Below are 26138 nucleotides of genomic sequence, written 5' to 3' on the forward strand. Positions count from 1 at the left end.
CAGTTTCTGTTTACTTATTTTTTCCCCCTTAAGTGGACCGTACTTTTCTGTTCATTTGTATGCCTTTTGGTTTTTGACAAAAACTGGATTTTGAATTTAATAATGTGGTAACTCTGGAAATGAGATTCTCTTCTATTCCCAGGGTTTGTTGTGTTTTGTGATTTATTTAAAAAACTTATTTGTTTGTTTGTTTTTATTGTAGTGGGTGATCTCTGTGCTGAGGATTAGCCTGAGGTGTAAATTTAAGATCTTCTCATGTTTTTTCTGAGCTTTTTCCTGGAAAAGTGTAGTCACTTTCTAATTTTTCTCATTTATGCGCTTATTTCTTAATGTCTTAGTTTTTAATGTCTATCTCCCGAAAGGGGAAGAAAAGAAAAATGAAGGTGGGGAGTGGGTATAAAGTGTGCTAGTCTTTTAAGTTGTGGAAGTCAGTTTAGATTGGGGAGGGGGACTTGCAATAATAGGTGAGGTCACCCACTTCTTTGTCTGTACTTCTGTGATCAAAAGCAGCAATCGGTGATCAGAGCACAGATCCCCAATATTTGAAGCACAGGGTTCGTTTTGCCCACGCTGGCTCCTACCAACTATGTGCAAGCTAGTGTAGGAATATGTGCACAACTGCCTGACACTTGGCTTGACGTGGGGTTGGGTAGCCGCTACTGTGCTAGGAGCTGAAATTGACCAAAATTCACATCAGTTTACCCGTGCAAACCTTTCCCTGAAAGTTGCAAGCCTTCAATAGATTCCAGAGTTCCAAAAGAGTTACGTCAGGCAGATTCTGCCAGTGCTATTGTTTCCTATGTGGAGAAATAGATTCCTACTGCTTCCTGCTCTGCCATCTTTTCCCCCATATTTTTTTTTAATGCTGCCTAAATTCTTTTAATAAGTAAGTTTATATTTCTTCTTTTATAAGTAGTATGGGCCACTAATTAAAATGACCCATTTATTTTTTTCAGCACTTCTTAGAATCTGTTTCTGCAGAGTTTTCTTAGTTGGTATATTTAGCACAGCTTGTCATTAACTAAGGTTAAGAAACATAGCTGTGATAAGAGTAGATTCAGGGTTAACGAATGACTTTGATTTTCAGATGTCACAGTACATGTCACTTAAGGAAAAGTCATGAATTCCAAAGGGAAACTACTTTTTTAGTCAGTGCTGAATCTCTTATGTTGGTTCACTTAGACATGCAGCATTAGTACATGTGTTCTTATACTTATAGGCATACGTGGAATTGCTTTATATACTTACTGTTGTCATTCTTATAGGCATGCATGTGTCTTTCTGTATGTATAGTCATTAATATGTTGTGGTGATATATGCCCGTGTATATTTTTATATATTCTAAACATATACATGAATTTTGCACTTATGGAAACCAATGCTAACACTAGATGGTAAAAGTAAATGTATGAACTTTTTTTTTTTTTTTTTTTCCCCCAATGTAGGCAGTGCTCTGAATGTGACCAGGCAGGGAGCAGTGACATGGAAGCAGACATGGCCATGGAAACCTTACCAGATGGGACCAAACGATCAAGGAGGCAGATTAAGGAACCAGTGAAATTTGTACCACAGGATATGCCTCCCGAACCCAAGAAGATTCCAATAAGAAACACGGTAATTTATTCCCTTTTTATCATGATCACCACAAAATTCTGAGGCCAGAATATGAGAGGTGAGAAAGACAAAGGGTCAACATATACTCGAGAGCCAAAGAAAGAAACGTGTATATTGCTATTGGTTATATTTAAGAGTTTCTTGTTATACATTATGACATATACCACATACAACCTGAGAATTTATAGTTTGTATATTCAACTTAAAGCAAGATAATAGTGAACACCGTTATTAATATAATGAAAGTACCAATCTACTTAAAAAATGGAACATTACCAAACCCTTTGAAGTCCCCTTTGAATTCCTCAGTAATCACATCCACATCCATTTAGCCCAAAGGTCACTTCCTTCCTCACTTCTATATTTCTCATTATCTTCTTTTTAATTACACTACAAATATATGTGTTCATACATGAAACATAGTATTGCTGCTTTTGAATTTTGTATGAATGGAGTCAAACTTTTTTCTTCTGTTACTTGATACTTTGACCAACATTATATTGATTTGATTCATACTTGCTGATCTGTGTAGTTGTTCATTTATTTTCTCACAAGCGTATTATTTTTTTGAAAGAATAGATTATTACTTATTTTATCTTTTGTTCTGTAGATTGTCAGTTTTGCTGTTTCCATATTTTTTCTTTTATAAACAACTGTTTTGAATATTTTGTCAATGTTTTCTGCAGCATGGTAACAAGGAGTGTTGTTAGTATGTACCAAGGTGTGGATTTGCTTAGCTGTAGGATATTTGCATCTTCTGTTTTGCAAGATAATTCTGATGTTTTCCAAAACAGTTTGCACTTATACCAGCAATGAATAATGATACTGTTGCTTCCAATCTTTTGTCCAATGTTCTAATGCTTTCCAATGTGATACATATAAAATAGTATATAGTCACTTTATTTTGCATTTCCTTCAATAGTAATGACATTGAGCATTTATTTGTATATTTTTGGTCAGTTGTATTTCTTCTTCTAGGAAATGTATATGCAAGTCTTTTCTAGTTTTTCTATCAAGCCTATTTTGCATTGAGAATTCTGTGAGGTCAGTGTTTAAAGAATTTCTTCCAGAAAACATTTATATTGTTATTACCAGAATGCCTAGGAGCCCTACAAACCTAAGACTATTTTGAATAAAAGCTTGGCGTGTGTGTCTTTTCCATAACACAAACAGTGTGAATTTCTGCTTCAAACCCATGAGATCTGGCTGGTAGTTAACAACCCCAGATACCATTTACTTTATTACCTTGAGCCAAAGCCAGTACTTTACAAAAATCTGCCTTCGCCTAAGGGAGATGTAAAGATATTTTTAGGGATAGTTGTCATTATTCGTTTTGTTACCTGTTTAGTTTTAGAAAGTCTTTATTTTATTCCTTAAAGTAAAAGTTTTCTTTAATCTGTAGTAACCCACTGTAGTCACTTAAAAGATCTCATATAAGAGAAGTTGCTTAGATTATTTCATTCAGTTTTGTGTGATGGGCTTATTTGAAATCGATGAGACATATCTGGGAATTGTTATCACTTAGATAATTGAACTAATTACTTTTGGGTGCTCTCAACTTGACATAGTTTTATTTATAATTTTCACTGGTATAACACATTTTTGGGGGGCTTCACAAATATATTTTGTTTACAAATGAACTAGAGAGGATTTTACTTCTTTAAGCCTGCTTGTTTCTATTTCTAAAATATTTTCTGTAACTGTTTGATGCCAATATCTGCAACTATTCTTAAGATCTTAGAGAAAAGCTGTTATAACTTTATATATGTCTATATCTACAAAGGTTATCCTCTTATGAAACTTGTTTTTTCTAGTTCTTTATTGTTTAAAGAAATCCTTACAGCCAGTATTATCCTCTTTACCTTTGGAGTTATCATGCAGAGGGATATTTTGTGCACATTATAGTGATATTTATGTGCCCATAGTTTAGTGTTATTTAAGATAAAAGAGGATCCTGTTTTTTAGAATTAGAATTATAAAGAAGCTTTTAAATTTTCTAATTTAGTCCAATTGCTTTCATCTTATTCTCTGTCTCACTACCACCATGATTACACTAGTTGTGTAAAAGTTTTAGTCTTCTTGTAGATATTTGTGGGTAAAACACAAGAAAGGATTCCATGGCCAGCAATTTTAGGAAATACATTCTTTTTTCTCTCTTGGGGGAATTCAAATGAATATTGAAGCTCTGAGAAATACTACTGTTTAGAAAAATGATTATTTTTCCTTATTTTTCTCTTCTGTAACTTAATTTTATCAAAGAGCACTTTTTCCAAGGCACATTTTTTATCATAGCACAGAGTACCATCCTTGGAAATGGTGTTCCAGGTGACTTGCATCAGGATCACCTGGGCTGTTTGTTGAAATGTAGACTTTGGACCCATCAGAGCTGATGAATTAGAATTAGAGAGTTGGGTTAAGCAGACTTCTTAGGTGTGTTTTTTATTGTTATTTTTATTTTTTAAGATTTTATTGGGGAAGGGGAACAGGACTTTATTGGGGAACAGTGTGTACTTCCAGGACTTTTTTCCAAGTCAAGTTGTTGTCCTTTCAGTCTTAGTTGTGGAGGGCGCAGCTCAGCTCCAGGTCCAGTTGCCATTGCTAGTTGCAGGGGGCACAGCCCACCATCCCTTGTGGGAAGTCCAACTGGCAACCTTGTGGTTGAGAGGACGCACTCCAACCAACTGAGCCATCCGGGAGCTCAGCGGCAGCTCAGCTCAAGGTGCCGTGTTCAATCATTAGTTGCAGGGGATGTAGCCCACCATCCCTTGTGGGAAATCTTGTGGTTGAGATTTCCTGGCAACCTTGTGGTTGAGAGCCCACTGGCCCATGTGGGAATAGAACCCACAGCCTTCGGAGTTAGGAGCACGGAGCTCCAACGCCTGAGCCACCGGGCCGGCCCCTTAGGTGTATTTTTATACAGACTAAAATTTGAAAATAACTATCTGGATAACATTTGTGATTATTACTATTACTTTTCTTCCTTTTCCCCTCCATCAATCTATACAGAATTCAAAAAACCTTTGAAGAGCATGTTTGTTTGGTCAGGTACCTGATCGAGGAATGTAAGATGAGAGATGCAGAAGAGAATGATGGATCATTTTGATCTTGATCTTACCACTTAGGCTGAGTTCCTATTGTCACTTTCATTTTTTATCTATCATTTCGGTTTCACAGTTGTAGTAACATTTTAAATTATTAGATGGTATGGTTACAATGAGGAGCACTAGTTTATTATCTTGATACACTATTAATTATGGGAATCCAGCTATATAACTGCCTACTTTGTATAACCAAGTACCATTCACAATAAATCATTGATTTATCTCTCCCTTTATTAATTGTTATTTCTAGTATCTTCCTCCTTACACTTTTTTTAAGTACATATATTACATTGTGGGATGGTCCATCTTTAGATTTCTTATAATACTGTTTTTGCTTTTGTCAATTTATATTTTTCCTGCCATTATTGATCAAAGTGTAGTTCATTTCACAGTAGTCGTATTATACCATCAAAATTTTGAAGAAAATCTTACCTTTGTGACATAGGGAATTTATGACATACTCTAAGCTTCAGTTTCTTATTTCAAAATAATATATCAATAAAAAAACTGTTAAAATGATCATTTGTTCTGTAATTTTCTCCATTTTGGTTAAATCTGTTATGTTCCCTTGGGTTATAGTGATAGCACAATTTTTAGAAAAGTAGTTTGGGGTTATTTCATACTAGTAAGAATAATTATTGTCTTATTTTAATAATCAGTTTTGTGGGATATGTGAATTAGCATTGTGCTAGAATAATGTTATTTTTAAAAATTCAGACATTACAGTATAAGCAAGCACACAGCACTTTAATCACTTTTTGAAAGTGCTATTTCTTTGGAGTTGTCCAAGACCATCAAAAACACAAACTGATCAGGATTTCTGTTGATTGCAGTTCCACTTCTATGGAATAGTTTTGCATACCCCCTGCTATAACTTTCTCAGTTTTTATACTTTGCATCTATATTTTTAAAAGTAAAATCATGGTGGTAGTGAGAGATTTAAAGGGCAAAGAAAGAGATCCATATGTTGGAATATTTGAATAAATTCTGGTATATTGCTATTAATTTAACTTCTGTTTATCCATACTGCTAATAAACCAAACCAATCTTTTTATTACTTGGTATTTCTTACTACTCCTTGACCATGGCATATTTTATACTTTATTTCATTTTTCAAAGATAGGTAAGTCAGAAGGGTTAGTTTGTGGAGGGTTAGTTTACCTTTATATAACATGATTTAATAATAATAATACCAAATATTTGTTGATGACTCATCATATGCCACACACAGTGTATTAATCCTCCACCCTACAACCGCCTTGAAAAAAATAAGTTAGTATTTATCTATTATAACGTCTATTTTACTCAAAACGAAACTGAGACACTGAAAGCTTTGATAATTTACCTGTGATCTTATAGATAGAAAGCACATAGAAATTGAACCCAGATAAGCTGATTAAAAACTCATGTCTTTTCTGAGATCTGTAGAGGAACATTTAGTTGAGGTACAAATGGAGTTGCAGTAAAACCTTTGGTTATCAGGTAGCAAGCATAGCATAGTTGGGAATGGGGTGCTCTAATCTGATACCAGAATGTTCATGTGTGTTTCCACAGCTTAGTGTTATGTATGCAAATGCAGGCACATATCCACTTATTGCCTTGCATAACTGAGTTAATTCACATTAAATATTAGATTCAACACTCTTTCTTTGTACTTTCAATTGAAAGTGAATAGTTTTCCTTTTCAAGCTTGTGTAACAGCATTGGCAATCACAGTGCAATAGCGTAGAAGTTAATAAAATGTTTGAAGGTTATTCTACCTTGAGGAAATTGATGTTAAAAAAATCAAACAGAAAAGAAAAAGATTAGAAGTAGCAAATCAGTAAGTACACTGACAGCATGCGTATATATTAGCCACCAGCATAGATTTATTTTGCTGTTCTATGTTGGTTTCTTTTTTTCTCCAAATTGGGAATACTGTGAAACCTGCTGTGGGGGCAGGGGAGGGGGGAGTATGCTTTTGTATTGAAAGTAAAGATGGAAAAGTATGTAGTGGTTTTCTTCTCTCTTTTTTTTTTTTTTTCTTTCCTAATTAGTCACTCCAAATGGACCTGAAACGTTTGCCTTATTGCATCTTAGCTTTTTTGATTCATTCATATGGTTTGATCAGTGTGAAAAGGAATGGGCTAGGCCCATAGACTCAATCTTTGTGCTCCAACGCCTGCTTTGAGCCAAACAAGACTACTGTTAGAAGAATGGCACCCACTTTTTCCTGCTGACAGGCAGTTTCCATTTATCATATCTAGAGAGTGCAATGGAGAATAGAATACTTCAGCAATCCTTACTATATTTTTATTATTGGATACTGAGGAAAGTCATTTTTCATTTCATTCTACTCTGGTTTCCTTAATAAGGATTTATAGAAATCTGAATGAGTACAGCATATTTTGAGACAGAAAATTCAATAAGATATGGATGCTTTTCAGAGTGAATAGTCCAATTATTACTTTTTTCCCCTAGATTTTTTTCTACCCAAAGGTGGTAAAAAGATTAGCCAGAAAGGTTACTTGAAAAAAATTATAGCACTAAAGGTTTAGTGTTAAATATAGTGTTAAAAGAGCTATAGCTAAGTGTAAAAATGAAAATACTATACTTTTTGAAAATACTCTGCCTATACAAACATACAGATTCTCTCTGATTCATATTTTAATGTTATCTTATATTTAATTGTTGGGTTACCATCATTTTTTTTCTTTTGCAATTTATCATTCTGAATGTTAGAATTATTTTTAAATTAAATTTTAACTATAAAAGTAATATGTCAATACTTTTTAGTGGTAAGGAGTTAAAAATTATAGTTAGTTTCCTTTGACTTGCTTGCCAACGTTCCCCTCCCCCAACACAAATTCACATGGCTTGAATCTGTCTTTAACACAAAGTTACATATTTGAGCTTTGATTATCTTACATTTCTTTTGGTGTATCTGTCAAAAAGTTAAAAAAAAAATTTAACAGTGAGCCATATGGATAAGTAGTATGGGGATAGTTCAAGTAACAGACATATACAAGTATTAATAAGTAAAAGAGAAATGACCTGGTTTTAGAAAATTCTTCACACATTGTTTTCTGCTCCAGAGATATCACTTTGTAACATCTAAGATTGGCTTGTAAATATCCCATCTCCAGTATTTCAGTGCCTCAGAGGCCATTATACTCTATTTTATTACTGGAGGCAAATAGGAGGACCAAGTCTAAAGGATAAGGGTTGAAAAGCATATTTTTATTTACCCTTTCTTTATTGACTATGTATTTTGTATTAATCCACCTGTCATAACTATTCTATGAAGTAATTATTAATATCATTGCCTTACAGATGAGGAATTGAGGCAGAGTTTAAGTAACTTGTCTAGGGACGTACAGCTTCTAAGTGGTAGAGCCAGGAATCAAACTTAGCTAGCTCCAGAGCCCATACTTTTAACTTCTTTACTATGCTGCCTTTCTAGATGCAATTACTAGTTATTGTTCCTGGCTCTTTTCCTTGGGCCAGAATCAGAGGCTTCCCACGCTTCCAGCAGCTTAGTGACTAAGGGTTTGGTCAGGAAAATGGAAGTCACTCTGTGGAGAATTCGGGGTTTATACCACTATTGGCATAGCTGGCGTTGTGGATGTCAAGAATGCTGTCAATATAGATTGGTCAAGCTCTGCTGAAACACTGTCAATGAAATATTTATCCTGAAGCACTGAGCAGGTGGTCGCAGCTTACATTAGGTCAGAGAACTTAACAGTGAAGATCTCAGCCTGAAGAGCACTTGTGAGTGGGTGGAAAAATAAGATTGTGGGGAAGTCTGCAAAGCCTGCCATAACTGTGGAGTGGAAGCTGATGGAAAGGTCTCTAAGGCTGCAGGATCTGAAAAATTCAAGCATCTGACTTCCATGACCCCCTGAGAAAAATGACCTTTATTTTCCTTACCTGTTTTAAATCTGAGGTTACTAACATGCAACTGTACAGGGAAGGGGACTATGGGAAATGTGGTTTCCAGCCTTAGAGTAAGTAAGGTGGTGGTAGTGGTGGTGATGATGGTGGTGGTGGAGGTGGTGATGCTGGTGTGGTGGTGGTGGTGTGTGCCAGATTGACCACAGGCAATCTGGGATAACCAACTGCAGGTTTAAAAATCCTTCTCTTTCCTCCTTGAGGATTTTGATACTGTCTTTTTCATCCATAATCTCCTAGCTCTGAGCATTGTGCAAGGCATGCAGTAAGTTCTTGATCAAGTGGTTAAATGAATCTTTGACAGCATACATACAGTCACTTGAAGAGTTGTAAAATACCGAGAGGATACTGTTACTGTAGGCCAAAGGAAGTGAACCTGGGCATTTTACAGGTTCAGCAGTATTTAAATAGAGACAGGGTTAACTCCTTTCCTAGCTTGCTGGATATCCAGCTGAGTTGTCACATTTGCCATTCATTTATGAGTGAGTCACAGGTTTATTTTTTCTCCCTTTTTTCTTTTTCTTTCTTACAAACTTAATTATAAGGAGGTTCATTAACATAGATAAAGTAGAGAATCTTAAAAAATAAAAGTTCTTGTGATAAATGATATGTCAAGTCTTGGTTAACCCAGTGACTTTTTTTCTCCTTTCTTTTTATTTACAGAAGCTGCACAAATGAGTATAGGGCTTTTCTTATTAGAGACTTTGGCAGGAGAGTCCCTTTCAGTTTGATTGTATTAAGCAATTCTTCAGAATTCCTGTAATTCATATTATCTGTTGCTAGTGTCTATTTCAAAAGTCAGCTTTGACGTAATTCATTTATTTTTTAGTGGTTGAGCCTATGCTTTAAATTTGTACATTGAGTATATATGGTAACATCACTTTATAGAATAAAAACTTTCAGATGTCTAATTATACATTCTGGAGAAAACTAGTAGTTTACTCTAGTAGTTTTAATTTCTGCATTGAAAGCCAATAATAATAATTGGGGTTAATTTTTTAATATATTTTTCATTTATTGTAGGAATGCAAATGCTTAGTCTTTGGGACTGGAATCTCATTTATCCTAATAGAATTCAGCTTCTTTTGTACTGGAAGAATTGCTTTTTCTTTTCTTGCATGAAAGCCTTTCTATAGGACAGTGAATTAATTTATATACCTAGCCACCTTTAAATGTAAAATGACCATACTTCAGATATAGTGTTTGCCTTTGATTCCTACATTATTTGAATTTAAAGAAAAATCTTTTTCTTGTACTTCTTAAAATGTTATGTGGTTCTTATGTTTCAACTATGAATTTTTATTATAATACTTCCATTCCACTGGTTTCAAATAGTATCTTTTTCCTTCTACCTTTCCAGGTTGTTTCTTTGGGATTGAGCCAAAACAACTTTGTAATCCCATTGACCTTGTAGGTTGCTGTTTTACTGATCTGTGATGCATTCACTGTCTAGTATCACGTAGTCCATTTTACGATTTTACAGTATTCTAGTTTTAACATTTAATTGTTTTGTTTTTTACATCTTTCGAGATCCCAATAATTCTACAATTTATTTCACCTGGTTTGATTTTTCTAATTTTCAGCTTTATCTCATATCACTCAGAAGGTAGATTATGACCTCTGATGCATGCAACATAATTCCCAGCTTCAGTGACATTTTAGCTTGTTTTGTTCTCTTGGGTAAACCTTCAGAGTCCAGTAAAGGGATAGTAGTTTCAGGTGAACTTTTGTTTATAATATATAGAAACATGAATTTATGTTATATTTTCTTCACAGTTGTCAAAATTATAGGCAGTTTTGTGTGAGTGCTTTGGTCATATTTATTCCTGAATTGATTAGTTCTCTATAGTAAGCAGTAAAACTTGGCTGCCTGGGAATCAGGTCTTTGTATTCTCTCTAGTCTTTGCCTGTGACTCCTTGTCCTACTCTTGAATCATGATCAGGTTAATGTTTTTCAACATATCCCTGTTGAGCAACTAATAATGTAAGGCATTGGGCAATACATGATGAATAGAATACCAAGATGAAGGCGTGCCCTATGCCCTCTAGGACCTAGAAGGATGATAGAAAGTTGACCCTTCTATCATCAGGAAATGTAATATAAATTAGAAAATATAGTGTCCATATAAGAGGTATAGTTAAATTGCCCTCGCAGTTAACATGATAGTTGTCAAATGGAAGAAGTAAAATAGAAGATTGTGGTGAGCAACAGACTACAAGTTTACTGTTATTAGTAGGAAAGTATTCTACTGGCAGAAAAAGTCTTCATTTTCCTTCATTGCCCAAAACCTGGGTATTAGAAAGTTGAAATTTTTAAAGTAACAGTCACTATAAAAATTTTTAAAGTCAGTCACTGTAAAAGCATTGGAGTCTTTAGCATAAAATTTAGTGTAAAAATTTTGAACCATATTTGGGTATCATAATACTTATTGCTGTCTTCTTACAACATGTTTTTATGATAGGCATCTCTTGATGGCAACAGGGTCTTGCATTACTGTCCTGGCAAATTTGTAAAGAAGTTAATTGAATTAAGTCTTAATCATTTAGTTTTAATGTAGATTCACTTATCAATTAAAGTTATTATTAATGGGTATTAGCACACCTTTAGTAAAAAGAGTCACTATTTCAACCATTTAATTTTTTTGAGATGAATAGATGTGAATATTTTTTTGAGACAGCTCATTTCTCATAAATTATTTCTGTGCTAAGGAAATTGTGATCATCAGTGTATTGGTTGATTTAAGAGTTTTTAACTTAAATAACTTCCTTGTCTTTATTCAATTAGAAATATTTTGTATATGGGTATGCCTTATAATTACAATTGAGAAAGTATCCATTTAAAATATAATGACAATTTTCCTCTCTAGGACAATTCCTTTGTAGCATTATTCCCTTTAAAAGGTAGAGGGCACAAAATCAAATTCTTGACTGTTTTAAATAGCATCAAAACCTATAAGATAGCCTAGTGTGTGGTAGAAAGTACCTCGACTCACATAGTACATTTGATTTCGACTCCATACTCTGCCAATTACCCTTTATGTGGCCTTGGGTAAGACTTTTATCTTGTTTGAACTCATGTCCTGATCCTCAGAACCTGTGAATATGTTACCTTACATGGCAAAAGGGGCTTAGCAGATATTAAATTATGGCCCTTAAAATGGGAAGATTAACCAGGATTATCCATGTGGGCCCAATCTAATCACCTGAGTACCTTAAAGGAGAAGACCTTTCCTGTCTGTAAGTAATAGGGAGATGTGACTACAGACCGTGGGTCAGAGAGATGCAGTTTTGCTGCCTTTGAAGATGGAAGAAGGGGCCCATGAGTCATGGAGTGTTGGCAGCCTCTGGGATATGAAAAAGGCAAACAAACCGATTCTCCCTTTAGAGCATTCAGAAAGGAATACAGACAGCCCTGTCAACACCTTGATTTTAGCCCAGTGACACCCATGTCAGAATTCTGACCTAAAGAACTGTAAGATAATACACTCGTTTTGTTTTAAGCCACTAAATTTGTGATAATTTATTCCGGCAGTGATAGAAACTAATAGAGTGACTTCTACATTTCTTTTGACATTTAAACCTGAAGTGGGAAAATGGTTTATAACTCTACATAGATTTTACTTGAAGCCATAGATGTTGGAAATGAATGACAGATGCATTCATACTTTTCGAAAGTTCAGTAGTGCAGTAGTTTATTCACACTTACTTAAACACTTCATATCATTAAATGATATAGAATCAATAGGTAGATTTCACAATATTTAGTTTTTCATCACTGATGGAAGTTGAAATAATTTTGTAAGTGGCATTTTAGCTTTACTTAGAGATAAGGTAAATATAAAATTTAGTCATTTAAGCAGTAATGGAAAATTTGTTTATTATTAATATTAATTATTGATCCAGTTATAGCTGATACTATTTATAACAGCTTTGCTGAGATATAATTCATATACCATACAATTTACCCATTAAAGTTGTACAATTCAGTGTTTTTTATTATTATATATTCATAGAGTTGTATAGCCATTGCCACACTTAATTTTAGAACATTTTCATCACTCCCCTGCAAAAAAAAAAAAATCCTGTACCATTAACAGTGACTTCATTTTCCACTCTCCCAACCCCAAGCCGTAGGTAGCTACTAATCTTTCTATCACTATAGATTTGCCTATTCTGGATATTTCATTAAAATGGAATATACAAGTTGTTTATAACTGAGTTTTTTCACTTAGCATAATATTTTCAAGATTTTCATGTTAGAGCATACAGTAGGTTCATTTCTTTTTATTTTTATAAAGTACCTCATTATAGATATACCAGATTTTATTGATCTATTCATCTGTCACTTGATGGAAAATTTTTACCCCCACTTTTGCTGTTACAAATCATGCTGCTGTGAATATTCATGTACACATTTTTGTGTGAGCATGAGCTTTTCCCTGGGAGTGGAATTCCTGGGTCATATTTAACTCTAATTTTAACTTTTGATGAACTGCTAGACTATTTTCCAAAGTGGCTGTACGAGTTTTCATTCTCACCAGCAGTGCATGAATGAGGGCTCTAGTTTTCCATGTCCTCACCAAAACTTATTATTGCAATCCTTTTGATTTATAGCCATTCTGGTGTGTGTGAAGTGGAATCTCATCGTGGTTCTGATTTGCATTTCTTTGTTGGTTAATGACACTGATGATATTTTAAGAGAAAAACAAAAATGATACAGCCTTTTTCCCCTCTGTTATTTGTGATATGTAATACATTGCTAAAATTATGTTTCTAGTTGGACCCTCAAATGAAAAATGGCTGAGATGATACATCTATTGTAAAGCATTAATTAATCCTGCATTATTATTGCCACAATCTCCCAATTTCAGTTACTGTGAGCTAAGACAGCAAAACCTAATGTGATATTACAATGGAATTCTAGAAAGATACTCTGAAGAATAATTGAAAAAGTATTCCCATAGCACTATTTTCTTTTGCTGACCTTATCACAATTGTAATTAAGGTTTTTGCATGTTTATCAGTTTAATAAATGAATGAACAGAGAGACTCTTTACATAATAATGACCTGGTCATTTATCTTTAAATATTTAAGCTTCTCTTACATGAATGCTCAGATAAGTTCAGACAGTAAAACTGAGACCAGCAATTAGAACTGTCTTACAGTGGAACGTGCCGCTTGTTCTTTGGAATAGTTAAAGCTATATGACTATCGGGGGTATTTTTTGAAGGGCTTTCTGCATCGGGGAAAGAGAGATTATATAATATTCAACTATATTTGAAATAATATTCAATTTTAATTTTAAGATGTATGTAAAATAACCCTGATTAAATCCAAATTGCTTTGACCTCAGTATGTTGCGGGTCCTTCTTTATATTTCTAGTCCAGTAGCCATCTTTATTCTCACAGTTACCCAGCAGCTTAGTTACCCGGGTATCTCCTGCCATTACTTACAATCCCAGTATCTTATATGGATTCTATGTTTAGTCATTTCAGTAATGCTTTTACTATCATACTTGATTATTTGCACTCATTTGCCAATCTGAACTTGGTCTTTTTCCATTCCCGCCTGTGGGTTGCCAGCATCAGACTTAAATGTGTTCCTTTGAGAATTTATTTTTTTAAAACTTGTTACGCATTTCCTCTATCCTCATCTTTAACGTGTATGTAGTTTTATTATGAAGGGTATTAAAAATATGACTCACTCTTTAAGAACAATTTTGGTTTTAGTAGTTGAGATTTTTAAAAATTTGAGCAGTGTGTGATTTTAATCTTTTACTTCACTTCAGCTGCATTTACCATATTTATAAGTAATTTTTCATGTAATTGTTTGGTGTCTGTAGACTCACAGACCTGAAATCCACATGGACAGGAGCTGTCCACTCTATGTCCACAACATACCACTAGGTTTGGTTCACAGTAGGTACTTAGTGAGTATTTCACAAATGAGTTCTTTCCATCTCCTACTGTGGTTATGCATCTGAAGTCAGGGTACTTTGGAAGGGTCTTTTTTCTAGCTCTTTATTGTTAGGAATGAAATTGGTCCCTTCCTCGTTGTATATTAATCATAACTTATTGGTGAAACTAGAGAATTACTGTAAAAGCAGCCTGGGATACTTCTGTTTAAGTATCTGTTACTTAGACATTTTCTCTGCATTATTTTTTAGGTGGAAACTTTTCACTTGCTCTTAGGGAAGTAAATTACTTTTGAAGAAAATATAAATTAGCTTACCTATGTCCTCTTTGAAGTTACTTTAAAATTGATGTTTGTACTTTTTGGTATATTTTCTAATAACTTTAATGTAACTTGAAAGCTTTCAGGTTTTCTTTTCATTTTCTTTACACACTATGTCATTTAGTGACTTTTCATCTTTTATAGAAGTACCAAAGGACTTGTTGGTACCTATCTTTCCATTGTCTTTACACACATGCATCACCTTCTACTTTCTTTGAAGTTGTCAGATCTTTCTTCCTGTCTCATACATTTTTATTTTGTTTTGTATATCTCTTTTTTTTTTTTTTTTGAAAATAAACACAATAAAATGTCAAAGTACTTTTTTAGCAGCTTTGAAACCATGTTGTTTTTCAGGATGCATCTTTTCTTATAGATAAATATTTTGGAAATATAAATCATTAAACATATGATTAATCTGTTTTCCATTTTACTTAACACTTAAGTCAATAGCTTGTTCCAAGTGGCAGTCTTCATTTGAGAGATATTCAAATATCCTGGAGTCTACTCTTACTAGATTTGTTTTTAAATTAGTTTTACACATGCAAAGTAGTATCCTATTAGCAAACTTGGAGCTTAAGTTCTGAGAATTAGAAAATATGAAATATTTTTAATATATATTTTTAGTTTTTAATTTAATGAATTATAATATTTTTGATGTTACTTTGGAAATATAGAAACATTTGGATTCAGCCCTATTGAAATGACTCAAAGGTTACTATGTATTGTATCCATGTCTTAATTTACTTATCTTTGTACAGTTTTAATTAAATTATTATAGTTTGGCAAAGAATGGTTGGTACATGGGAGCTTTAGATATCAGAGCTATTATTGAGTCTATTACGAGACCCAAGGTGACCTCTGAGGTACTAAACAGATTATATAACCTCTGTCTGTCATCCTTAGTAGAAACCCTGGCAAAATGTTTGTGGTGGAACTGGACCATACTTAACTCACTTTGGCTCACGTGGAGGAAAGAGATTCACTGTGGGTGTCCTTAGCTCAGGTAATCTTACTCAGAACCCAAAGGCTCCTGCTGTGCTTTTTGCATCTTGGAAATGCATCATTTTATTTATTTCCAGGAGTATGAAATAAAGAGAATGAAGAGTAGGCAGAACTTCAGGATTTTATATACTTTGAATATACCATTATCTGTGAGAAGGGTTTTACAGGAATATTTGTTTGTTATATAAAATATGTTTTTTATGTTATATTTTCAGGCTTGTGGTTATTTTTATTTATAGTGTTAAGCCAAATTGGTCATGATTTCCTTTTTATTCTTCCACTTATTTTCCTAATTCTTTTAATACAAATTAAATTAGATAAAAATAAACTATACAGCCAATTGACAAGAAGGGAAAGTACTTTCGGTGATCACCATTTCATCTGTTGTATGCCAATAGTCAACAGAAACAGGTGATATCTTGTTCAACTGTGTGTGTGTGTGTGTGTGTGTGTGTGTGTGTGTGTGTGTGTGTGTGTAAACATTTATTTTGAATATTTTATGAGCTGATGGGAAGCACTTTGAGCAACTCTTGTAACTGCAGAAGTCAAACGTAACTTGTATTCATCTTTTGTTGTTGGTATATATTGAGTATTACAATTTTAATACAGTTTTCCTTTCTTAAATATGTATACATTTTTTTGCACCGTGTGTGTGTATGTGTGTGTGATTTATATTTAAGCATTTTGAAAAGCTGCCAGACAGCTGCTGACATTTAATACTGAGTATAAATATGAAAATATTTAGCTTGACGGAGATTTTCAAGGTTTGATTTAATTATTCGAATTAGCGTTGAATTTGGAATTTTGCTCAAGAACAAGTATTTTCTCTTTGTATATATAAATTATAAGGGAGGCATTCCTTATGTTTTATCTTACAATTGCTATAATGGTTTATTTATTGTCTTTTGTATAAATGTTGACTTGTCATCATAATGATTAGTGTTAAATTTAGAGAAAACAGTGTACAAATGAATTTGTGAAACCCATCTTATGATATTAAAGATGTGGAGGCACTGTCTTTTAGTTTTAAATTTAGTTCATTTGTCAAATGAATCATTCTAACCTTTGAAATCATCACGTTTGAAACTTAATTGTAAATTAAAAAAAAAACAGCTCTAAAGAATTAATTTAAATTTGTTACATATCTTCTAGTCCAAAGGAGTGGTTATTGAAACATTTAATTATTTATTTCAGATGAATAAGCTCTTAAAATGATGTCTGATAACTAAAAATATTTCATTATTTTCTAACAATTTGGAATTGAACCTTCAATTGATCATTTGGAACTTCTAGATAATGTATCTGTGTTGTTTTCAAGCACATACTTTTCAAATAAGATTCTTCTTTCCACATGTTATTTACAATCTGCTGTTTCATTTTATTTCTTTAATAGTGTCAGCCTCCTTGTACATCATGAAATAACCACCTGGTTATGAATACTTCTATACATCTAAGATGGGGCAAGCTCTTTGATAATTGAAATTTGTTAGATGAGCCAAACATGATTTTGTATTTCTTTTTCCTTTTTTTTTTTTTTTTTTTTTTTAACATAATTTCTCCCTCTTTTTAACCGTACTTACATTTTCTGATTCATTCTGGGACAACATGTTTAAGATGTTTTGTTTGTTGTGATCTTAGGCAGTTATGAGTTGTTATGGTTACAGTTGCTACTACTTTATTAAAACTAGAAAGAAACCCACAGCTCTCAGCATTTTCTTGGTTGGAGGATTTGGTATTGTGAAGAGTTGAGTTTGGATTAAATCCCTTTTTTTCTTTGGAAATATTAGTGGTGTGATAAATGATAAGCTTGCTATAATTTACTGTGGTAATAGATCATGTTAGTCATTATACTGCATAGGGTACCAAGTTGGGTAGAGTATAGTGTTACTTTGAGGTATTAAGGTCTCCTTTCCATTGGGTATAATTCTCTAATTTACTTGTTTCAAAATGTAGTAATTCTTCATTTAGCATTATGATTTACAGTTTAAGTGTTCAAATGAGGGTATTTGTTTTCTCGTGATAATTTTGCTCATCTCTACTTGGGATTAAATTATTAATCTTGAATTTGGCATGCAAGGAAAATCACTGAATTGAGAGTTGAGATACCTGGGTTTGAGTTTTACCTCTGTCAGTCATCAGCTGTGTGATCATCAAGTCACTTCTCTGCACTGACTTTTCCAACCTCTAACATGCTATAATTTCCTGTTGCTTGTAACTGTTTTTCTGGCTAGAAATTGTTATGTTGCTTATGTTTAGTTATTTAAAATTACTCCAGGAATGCGTCAATGGTTAACCATTTGGTAATAAATGCACTTAATTTAAAATTACTGTTTTAGATAATTATAAATGCACTTATTCATTTTAAAAATAGCACTTTAATAAATATACATATATAGTTATGTAAGAAGAAATTTATAAATATAGAGAAACATAACTATGCCATTGTGTGTTAGGATCACTAATTGGCATTATTGCTCCTTATGATACTAATTTTGCAGTATAGTTATGAAAAACTTCCAATTGATGGGGTCATTCCAGATGCTTGAAGATTCAAAGTGTTCATCAGAAATGGTAAATAATTACATAGCTTCAAAAGAATTGAAAATATGAACTTGGAGCTTTAACATATATACTTCAAAAATTAATTCATTGATTAGATGATTCAAAAACTAAATGACTCATTTGCTACTTCATTACCTAAAAGATGGGTTGAATGAAGAGAAAGATGGGGATGTGTGAAGGCCTTTTGAGCATTATGTGATGTTTATAGAACTAAAATGAGTAATTTGAATATTTTCCTTTTGTAATTGGTTATTAATTCAGATCACCTTATTGCTATGCCCTATATATATATATATATATATATATATAAATTATGCATATTGAAAAACAGTCTACTAGAGAAGGAAACGATAATGTATCCTTTTTGTCAATTGGTTTATTATTTGTATTATCTAGCATAATCATTTATGAGTTTCAATCTAAACATTTGTTATTTATTTTATTAAAACAAATTTATTAAGCCTTTATGTAATACATATTGTATTAAGCTTAATTTGGTTTAGAAAGTTGAGTATGACATGGTCCTTACCAGTTTGGGGATGAACTGTGTTGGGGGACAGAAATTGAAGCATAAAGAACAGGAATGTCAAAGAAGGGAAAGATGGATATGTAAAGAGCTAGACAGAAAGTTTTAGTTAGAACTTGGATAAGTGTTGTCAATATTGAGGACGGCACTTCAGTGAATTTCTCAAACTTTCATGTGTGTATGACTTACTTGAGATCTTGTTAAAAGACAGATTCCAATTCAGTATGTTGTGGTGAGAATTAAGATTCTACATTTCTAACAAGCTCAAGGGAAGTATCACTGCCTATGAGCAGAGCCGTGACAGATATTTTAAGGAGCAAGGCTCATTGTTCTTTGGAAGTAAGAGTAGATGTAAGGTCTGCATTTAAAGACTTTTCCTGGATACAGTCTTACAGAAAAATTCTTTTCCTAATTTCTTACATAAGATAGTTAAAACGTACTGATTGGCAATACAAATGTAAATGAATATGTCTATAAATTTAGTTTTTTTGAATGATTATTTGAGTCAAGTCTTGGTTATCTAGGGGCAGATTAAACAGTATGCAATTAGCCATGGTATTTAAATAACAAGGACTCTGTATTATGAAGAATTGAAATGACAGTAATTTAGGAAAACATTGATCTATTTATATTAGACAGCAATTCTGTTTAGAATTATTTAGTAACTACTCTAACCTGAATGTTCCTTGATCTCAACACACTAATTTGTGGGATTGGTGCCTCCTTTTGCTTCCAGCTTTCAGTCTCTAAATAGCGGTGGTCGATCTGCCTGTGGGATTATACTGTAGGTCTACAGAGGCTGTGCATTGTGGGTGGAGATTTTTAACGTATTGGCTGCAAATAATTTTCTACTTTGTACTTTATTACTTTTAAACGTTTGGGTGTTGTCTTTCAAATGGTTAAAGTGTTCTGAAATATAGGATGTAAATTTTAATAAGTCATTTATATCATGTTTCAATTTTATTTTAACTAGGATTTGTATACATCTGAGATCTTTTCCTCCTACTTTTTATGGCTGTGAAAAATTGATCGTTTATGTTACACACACACACACACACACACACACACACGATAGACTAGATAGGTATGAATCCAGGTTTAGCATTTCAGCTGTAGAAGTCATATACTATAAGTTAGAAAAATTTAAATGCTCTGCATAAATTATAATTGTGTGACATATATGAAGTGTTGAAAAAAAAATCTTGAAACTAATTTTGGAGAACTTATTTGTCCTATCAGATACTTGTGTTTTTTAAAAGTAAAGTGCTGTTGTAAAGTGTATTTAATTTGTGTGTTTTTATTTCCTGTTGCATTGATTGTAACAAAGTGCAATAGAGCAATACAGCATTAATTAGAAATACTAATTTTCCAAGTGCTTAACTTAAGCAGTAACATTTAACAGAAAATTTATTTTTATTATTAATTAAACATTAGATATTTTTGTAGATTTTGTTTTTCTTTTTCTTTTTTTAGAGGACTAGAGGACGAAAACGAAGCTTCATTCCTGATGAAGAAAAACATGAGGTTGGAATAAGTTAAGCATTCTTTACAATCTAAACTTTGAGAAACTTTCTTGCTCAAAATTATTTCTGTTTTTTTTATATCCTTATTTTGTTTTATGTTTGTTTTGTCCCTGGTATGGCAGGAAAGAGTTCCTAGAGAGAGAAGACAAAGGCAGTCTGTGTTACAAAAGAAGCCCAAGGCTGAAGATTTAAGAACTGAATGTGCAACTTGCAAGGGAACTGGAGACAATGAAAATCTAGTCAGGTAAGTTGCATGATGAGAGCTTGTCTTTAGGGAATTAAGCTTCCATTTTCATCATTTTCTTATCACAGATATAATGGGGAAAAAATCACAATATAGGATCTTGCCTAAAATCTTATTTAGTGTAAATAGTACTCAAGAAGCAGATTTCATCCACTTATTAACCTGCCACACATGGTTATTCTCTGGATTTAGACGTAATAAAGAGTGATAATCTGTATTTTGAACAGTAGAGAATTAATTTTCTTTTGACAAAAGAAATTGACAAGACTCTGTACATAGAGGCCACAAAAACAATTTGATCCAAACACTTTTGTACTAGGATTATTATGTTTTATCTCATAAAACAATAACATTACTAAGTTCTGTTAGCATGTTATAAAAGTTGAAGTTTATTAGCAATAATGGTAAGATACTTTTATTGACGAGATCCTTGCCGTTTATCTAAACGAATGTGTTAAATGCTTCTCTTATGAAATAAAGAAAGATGAAAAGATGGCCTAGATAGATTTTTTTGTTTGTTTTTTTGTTTTGTTTTCTTCTTTGTTTCTTTGTTTTGTTTTGGTACTTTTTTTTTTTTTTTTAGCAGACATAATGCTAATCAGGAATTTCAGCTGACGTTGCACAGTGGCTATTCCTGATGGTCCAGACACTGCCATTTTAGCCATTTGCCTCTTTTGCTGAGATGAAGAAATTACTCAAAGCCCTGGGTGAGATGGAGGAGTGGGGTGGGTGAGCAAAGGAGATCTCATTTAAAAGAGGTTTCACTCTTTCAAAGGATAGTGACAGAAATAATCTTTTAGTATGTTAGAGGAACTGATTTCTCTCAATTGTCTTTTGATAAACCCCTATTAAATTAACTGAGGGCACTGAAACTAACTGTTTTATAAACAATAAATTCATAAAACATATATTAGTACTGTTATATGATTTTAAATATTTGCTTCCAAAATGATAAAGTTTATTTGCCATTAAAATATAATTTCCATTTGTTTTAATTCCTCAAATAAAGGCATGCAGTTTTAAATTTTGTGACTTTTTTTTAAATACTACCATTGAAGAAGATAATGAGAAAATTAAAATTCCAGTGAAGAAATACAAAGTGCTTCAACAAAGTTAAGAAATCTATAACATTTGGCAAGTGTTTTTTGGATATCATGAGAGCTCTCCTGGAGGTTAAATTCATTTAAATTTAAGATAAAGTAGTTCTAATATCAGAAGATACGTGTGAACAATTTTGACCACAGTATAGTTATCTGATTTATATAAAAAACTTTTCCATGCATAAGCATAACATAATGGCGTGCAGAAAACAACAAAAGAACAAAAAATAATAAACAAAAGGAAAAAACATAAGAACAATCTGGACAAAAACTCATTCTGTAGGGAATTTCCTTGGGTTTGACAGTGGCATTGTCGGGCGTGACTAATTTGAAACAATAGTTAAAAACTTGGAGAGCTGGTTCTCTTCTTTTTAGTTATTTGAAACTGGAAATATCTACCCTCTTATTTATATTTTTTAATATAGTAGCTTGATTTAGGACTTTTTGCTATAAGACCTATACATTTTTACTAGATTTTTATTTATTTATATGGTCATGTATTTGAAAGAAAGAACCCAGGAAATAAATACAATTATTATATGAAAAAGCATTTTGTAACAAGAGCATCTTCAACACACATTTTTTAGTTGTCTTAAAAAAATAAGTATCATTTTTCTTTAATTCTTGACACAATTTTTGAATATTAGTCTTTTCTCTCACTTATTTAATTAGTTTCTGTTATAAATTATTCATTTTTTCAATTGCATTATTATAACACGCCAGTGTTTGGGATTTTGTGAAAGTCTTCTGGAAGGTAAAGATATTTTTGTTACTCTAAAATGATGGATATATAAAGTCTTCTTCCTTGATTTTTGCCTTGTTATGAAGATAACATCACAGATTTTCTGCAAAGGTTTTAAAGAGGTAATGAAGAGGGACTTAAATATTTTATAAATACTATATATTAATGCTTTTGAGGACAAAATAAGCTGGATATAAAGCAATGCCATAAAATGTTTTTTTGGTTATAATGTGACTGTTCTGTAAAGAAAAAAACATTAATTTGAAGCACTATTGCTCTTGAGTTAAAGAGGAATTTTATGTAGAATTTAATGTGTTTAAAAAGGTAATCTTATAAGCTAATAGCTGCCATTTCCCTTAACATCTCTTTTATTTTGTAATTGGAACCATCATTGTTTGCAAATCCCCTAAAAAGTCCACACGTTTTTGATTAAGTTGCATCTTAAATATTGTGTACACATGCAATTTTTTTGTAACTTTAATTTTAAGACATTTTAAATTAGAGTTTATTTTCCCTAAAGATATATTTCACTGCTTGGTCAGCGATACATTATACTTATTATATATGTCTACTAGGTTCTCTTATAAGATTAAACTTCTTGGGTCATAATTTAATTAATAGTCTTTTATTGAATATATTGTATTTATTTTCTCAAGTTCCTTTGAACAGATGTACATGACTCACTAGAACCTGCTGTTCAGCAGCGTTGATTTTGAAACCACACTTCTCTATGTAATTCAGGCTATATAAATTCCTTCTTAATTATTTTTCTGGATTTTTCAGCTGTTTGTATATGTGTATATTGAATTTTCATGTATAATTTTTTAATATCATTGGAAAATCGCGTTCAGTTTATCAGTTAACTGTTAATAGTGGGTTTCAACTATTGTTTTCTGTTGTGCCTAAGTTTTTTTCAGGTCTTTGACAAGTAATTTAGTATTTCTGTGTCTCAATTTTTCCCTTTTATTGTACATGATCAAAATCAATCTCTGCTGCATTAGGGATTTTGTGAATAATTACGGAGTGAAAGTAAATTCTTTCTGAGTGAAATAGTAGGGCAATGATATTATTTAGTAATACAAAGGATACCAGGGGGTGCCAAAAAATGTATAAAAGTGGACACTTTGGTCGACTTTGCTCAAGCAGTCGTTCGCCATAATCAGAAGTGTCTGGATGCTGATGGTAACCACTTTGAGCACCTCTTGTAATTGCAGAAGTCAAACGTGACTTGTATTCATCTTTTGTTATCGGTATATATTATTACAATTTTAGTAGTTTTCCTTCCTTAAAATGTGTATACATGTTTTTGGCACCCTCTGTATATATGTATGTGGACGCTGAAATACGGATTCCAATTGGTAAATACATTCCAGTTATAATAAATGCTTATTTTTTAAACCTGTTAGAGAATGTGCATGCCCTGTTTTTGTATATAATTATTTTTAGAATATGGGGGACAAAAAAATTGAGTTTGTTGAAACATGTTCTCTAAAATGATTAGACTGAACTATTTCTACTAGACATGGAAAATATGAAAATTATCAAGGTCTTAAAGAGAAAGATGATTTACAGTATCTCATGGACTTTTTAAAAATTAGTGCTTCTTTTTTGCCATCTTTTTAAATTTAATTAAAAATTATCTAGGAAGTTTCCAATTAAAATATATTTCTTTGATATTTAGTGTAATTAAATGCTAAAGGCCAAATTGAAACTCCGTCTTGAAATTGTGAGTTTTTTTAGGTATTTATTTCTTAGTGATGGATGTTCTTTGTTGGCGGTAGTTATGGGCCCACTTAGCAATATCTTATTTGTTTTTATTTCCACAGTCACTGGCACATTTAATACTCAATAAATGCTTGATAATGAATGACTACTCCACATAAGTAAGAGCTGAGTATTCTTTGCTGAATTAATACAAAACTTTTAATATTATATTTTACTCCTAGAACAAATTGGTCACTAAATATTTGATGAAGATGTTTAAAAATGTAATCAAGGAGGATTGCTTTTTTTGTCACTAAAGAATAGTAGTTGAATATTTTCTGTGTTTTAGGTAAGGAAATAGGAACCACAGATTTGAGATGAGTCAGTTAATCCATCAATGTAAAATAGAAATGAAGTGATTTCTCTCCTTGAACACATTTGATTTTCAAAAGATAGATTTCAGAGATAGGTGGGCCTTTCTTCTGCGTAAGTCTTTATCAGGCTATCAAATTAGGAATAAAACCAAAGTTTTAGACCCCCAGTTTTATCTTAACTGTGTAAACTCAGTGTGACACATTTTCTTAACCTATTGGGAGATAAAGGAGAGAAAAGATTTTCCAAAAGTAAGGACCCTAGCATCTTTAATTTTATTTTGTATTGTAGCCATTATTCAGAATCATTGAAGGTAGGAAATGATCTATGAAGCAATTTCCCTGTTACAGTTAAATCCAAACTATTAAATGCTTGCTATATTCTCCTTATTTGAATATATGGCAAATTATATAGTAATTGAACCATTTTGGTTACAAGATTTGGATGTCTGTTTAGCTCTTTTATTTATTTCACGTTTTAAACATCTGACTTCTGAGTTGCATTAAGGAACCATTGGCAAGATATTAAATCTTAACTTTTATGTAAAAATCTTAACTTTTATATAAAAGGTAGAGATAAAGTAGCATGTCAAGTTGTCTCAGAAGACATATGGACTTCCTGTACCTCTTAGCCTGAAGAAATAATGCTGCCTACCACTTTTAACAGAGTTCACATCAAAAGGGAAGAAAAGCCTGGAATTCTAGATCCCAACTGATGAAGCATTAGAAATTATTTGAAAATTTAAACAAAGGAATATAACTATGACCTCTTTGAACCTTTTTCTTAGGTTTTTTACATATATATATGTAAAAACATATATATATATATTAGACACCTTTACATATTACATATATATATATATTAGACACCTTTACTTTATTTTTTGAATAACTGTTACAGAGTTGCTTTTCAAGGAAATTCTGATATGATTACCAAATAATTTCATGTAAATTTAAGTAAAAGTTCGTAAAATTAGGAACGCCTATTGTAACATAATTATATTCCTAGTTTGATAAAATATTCATAAATTTCTAATTTGTTTAGCAGTCAATTTATTTTTATTTTGATATTTTTAAAAGAGAAATTACCTTATGAAGTCTCTTTTAGTTTTGAAAACTTAATGTATTGTTAGTTTTGAAAATCTGGTCATTTAATTGTATTAACTTTTTAAAAGCTATTAATTGAATCAGGTCAATACCAGAAGTAAAATTCTATAAGAAAGCCAATATTTAATATACCAACAGTGCTAGAATGTGTAAAGAAAGCAGCCCGAGCATTGATTATCAAATATGTTTTTCTTTCCTTTTTTATTAAATGTAAGTAGGAAAGAAAGCAAATATTACAACTATTTAAAGTCTTTTAAAATATTACCCTTGCTGATATGTTTTTAAGAATAGATATATTGATGAACTACAATCTTGGTAATTTGGATGGAAAAAACAAAAAATTAAAAGTTAAGTAAAAGAAAATGGCTGTACCTAA

At 32.2% G+C, this 26138-nt stretch overlaps 1 protein-coding gene across 16 annotated transcripts in view; it reads left to right on the forward strand.

Annotated features, from left to right (window-relative positions):
* PHF14 (PHD finger protein 14) overlaps positions 1-26138 on the forward strand; it is a 174376-nt gene that overhangs the window by 52685 nt on the left and 95553 nt on the right. For 14 of the 16 annotated variants that reach the window (XR_012498888.1, XR_012498886.1, XR_012498887.1 and 11 more), the window contains exons 14-16: positions 1446-1614; positions 20445-20495; positions 20617-20738. Coding sequence is in view for 12 of the 16 variants with exons in the window: in XM_074340780.1 (XP_074196881.1) it covers positions 1446-1614; positions 20445-20495; positions 20617-20738 (342 nt within the window). In the remaining 4 variants the exon portion in view is untranslated. Of the gene's footprint in view, positions 1-1445; positions 1615-20444; positions 20496-20616; positions 20739-21321; positions 23983-26138 lie in introns of those variants that run through there. The other 2 variants (XM_074340779.1, XM_074340782.1) reach the window with 2 other exon arrangements.

The sequence above is a fragment of the Rhinolophus sinicus genome, linkage group LG09 (assembly GCF_036562045.2).
Source record: "Rhinolophus sinicus isolate RSC01 linkage group LG09, ASM3656204v1, whole genome shotgun sequence".
NCBI lineage: Eukaryota > Metazoa > Chordata > Mammalia > Chiroptera > Rhinolophidae > Rhinolophus > Rhinolophus sinicus.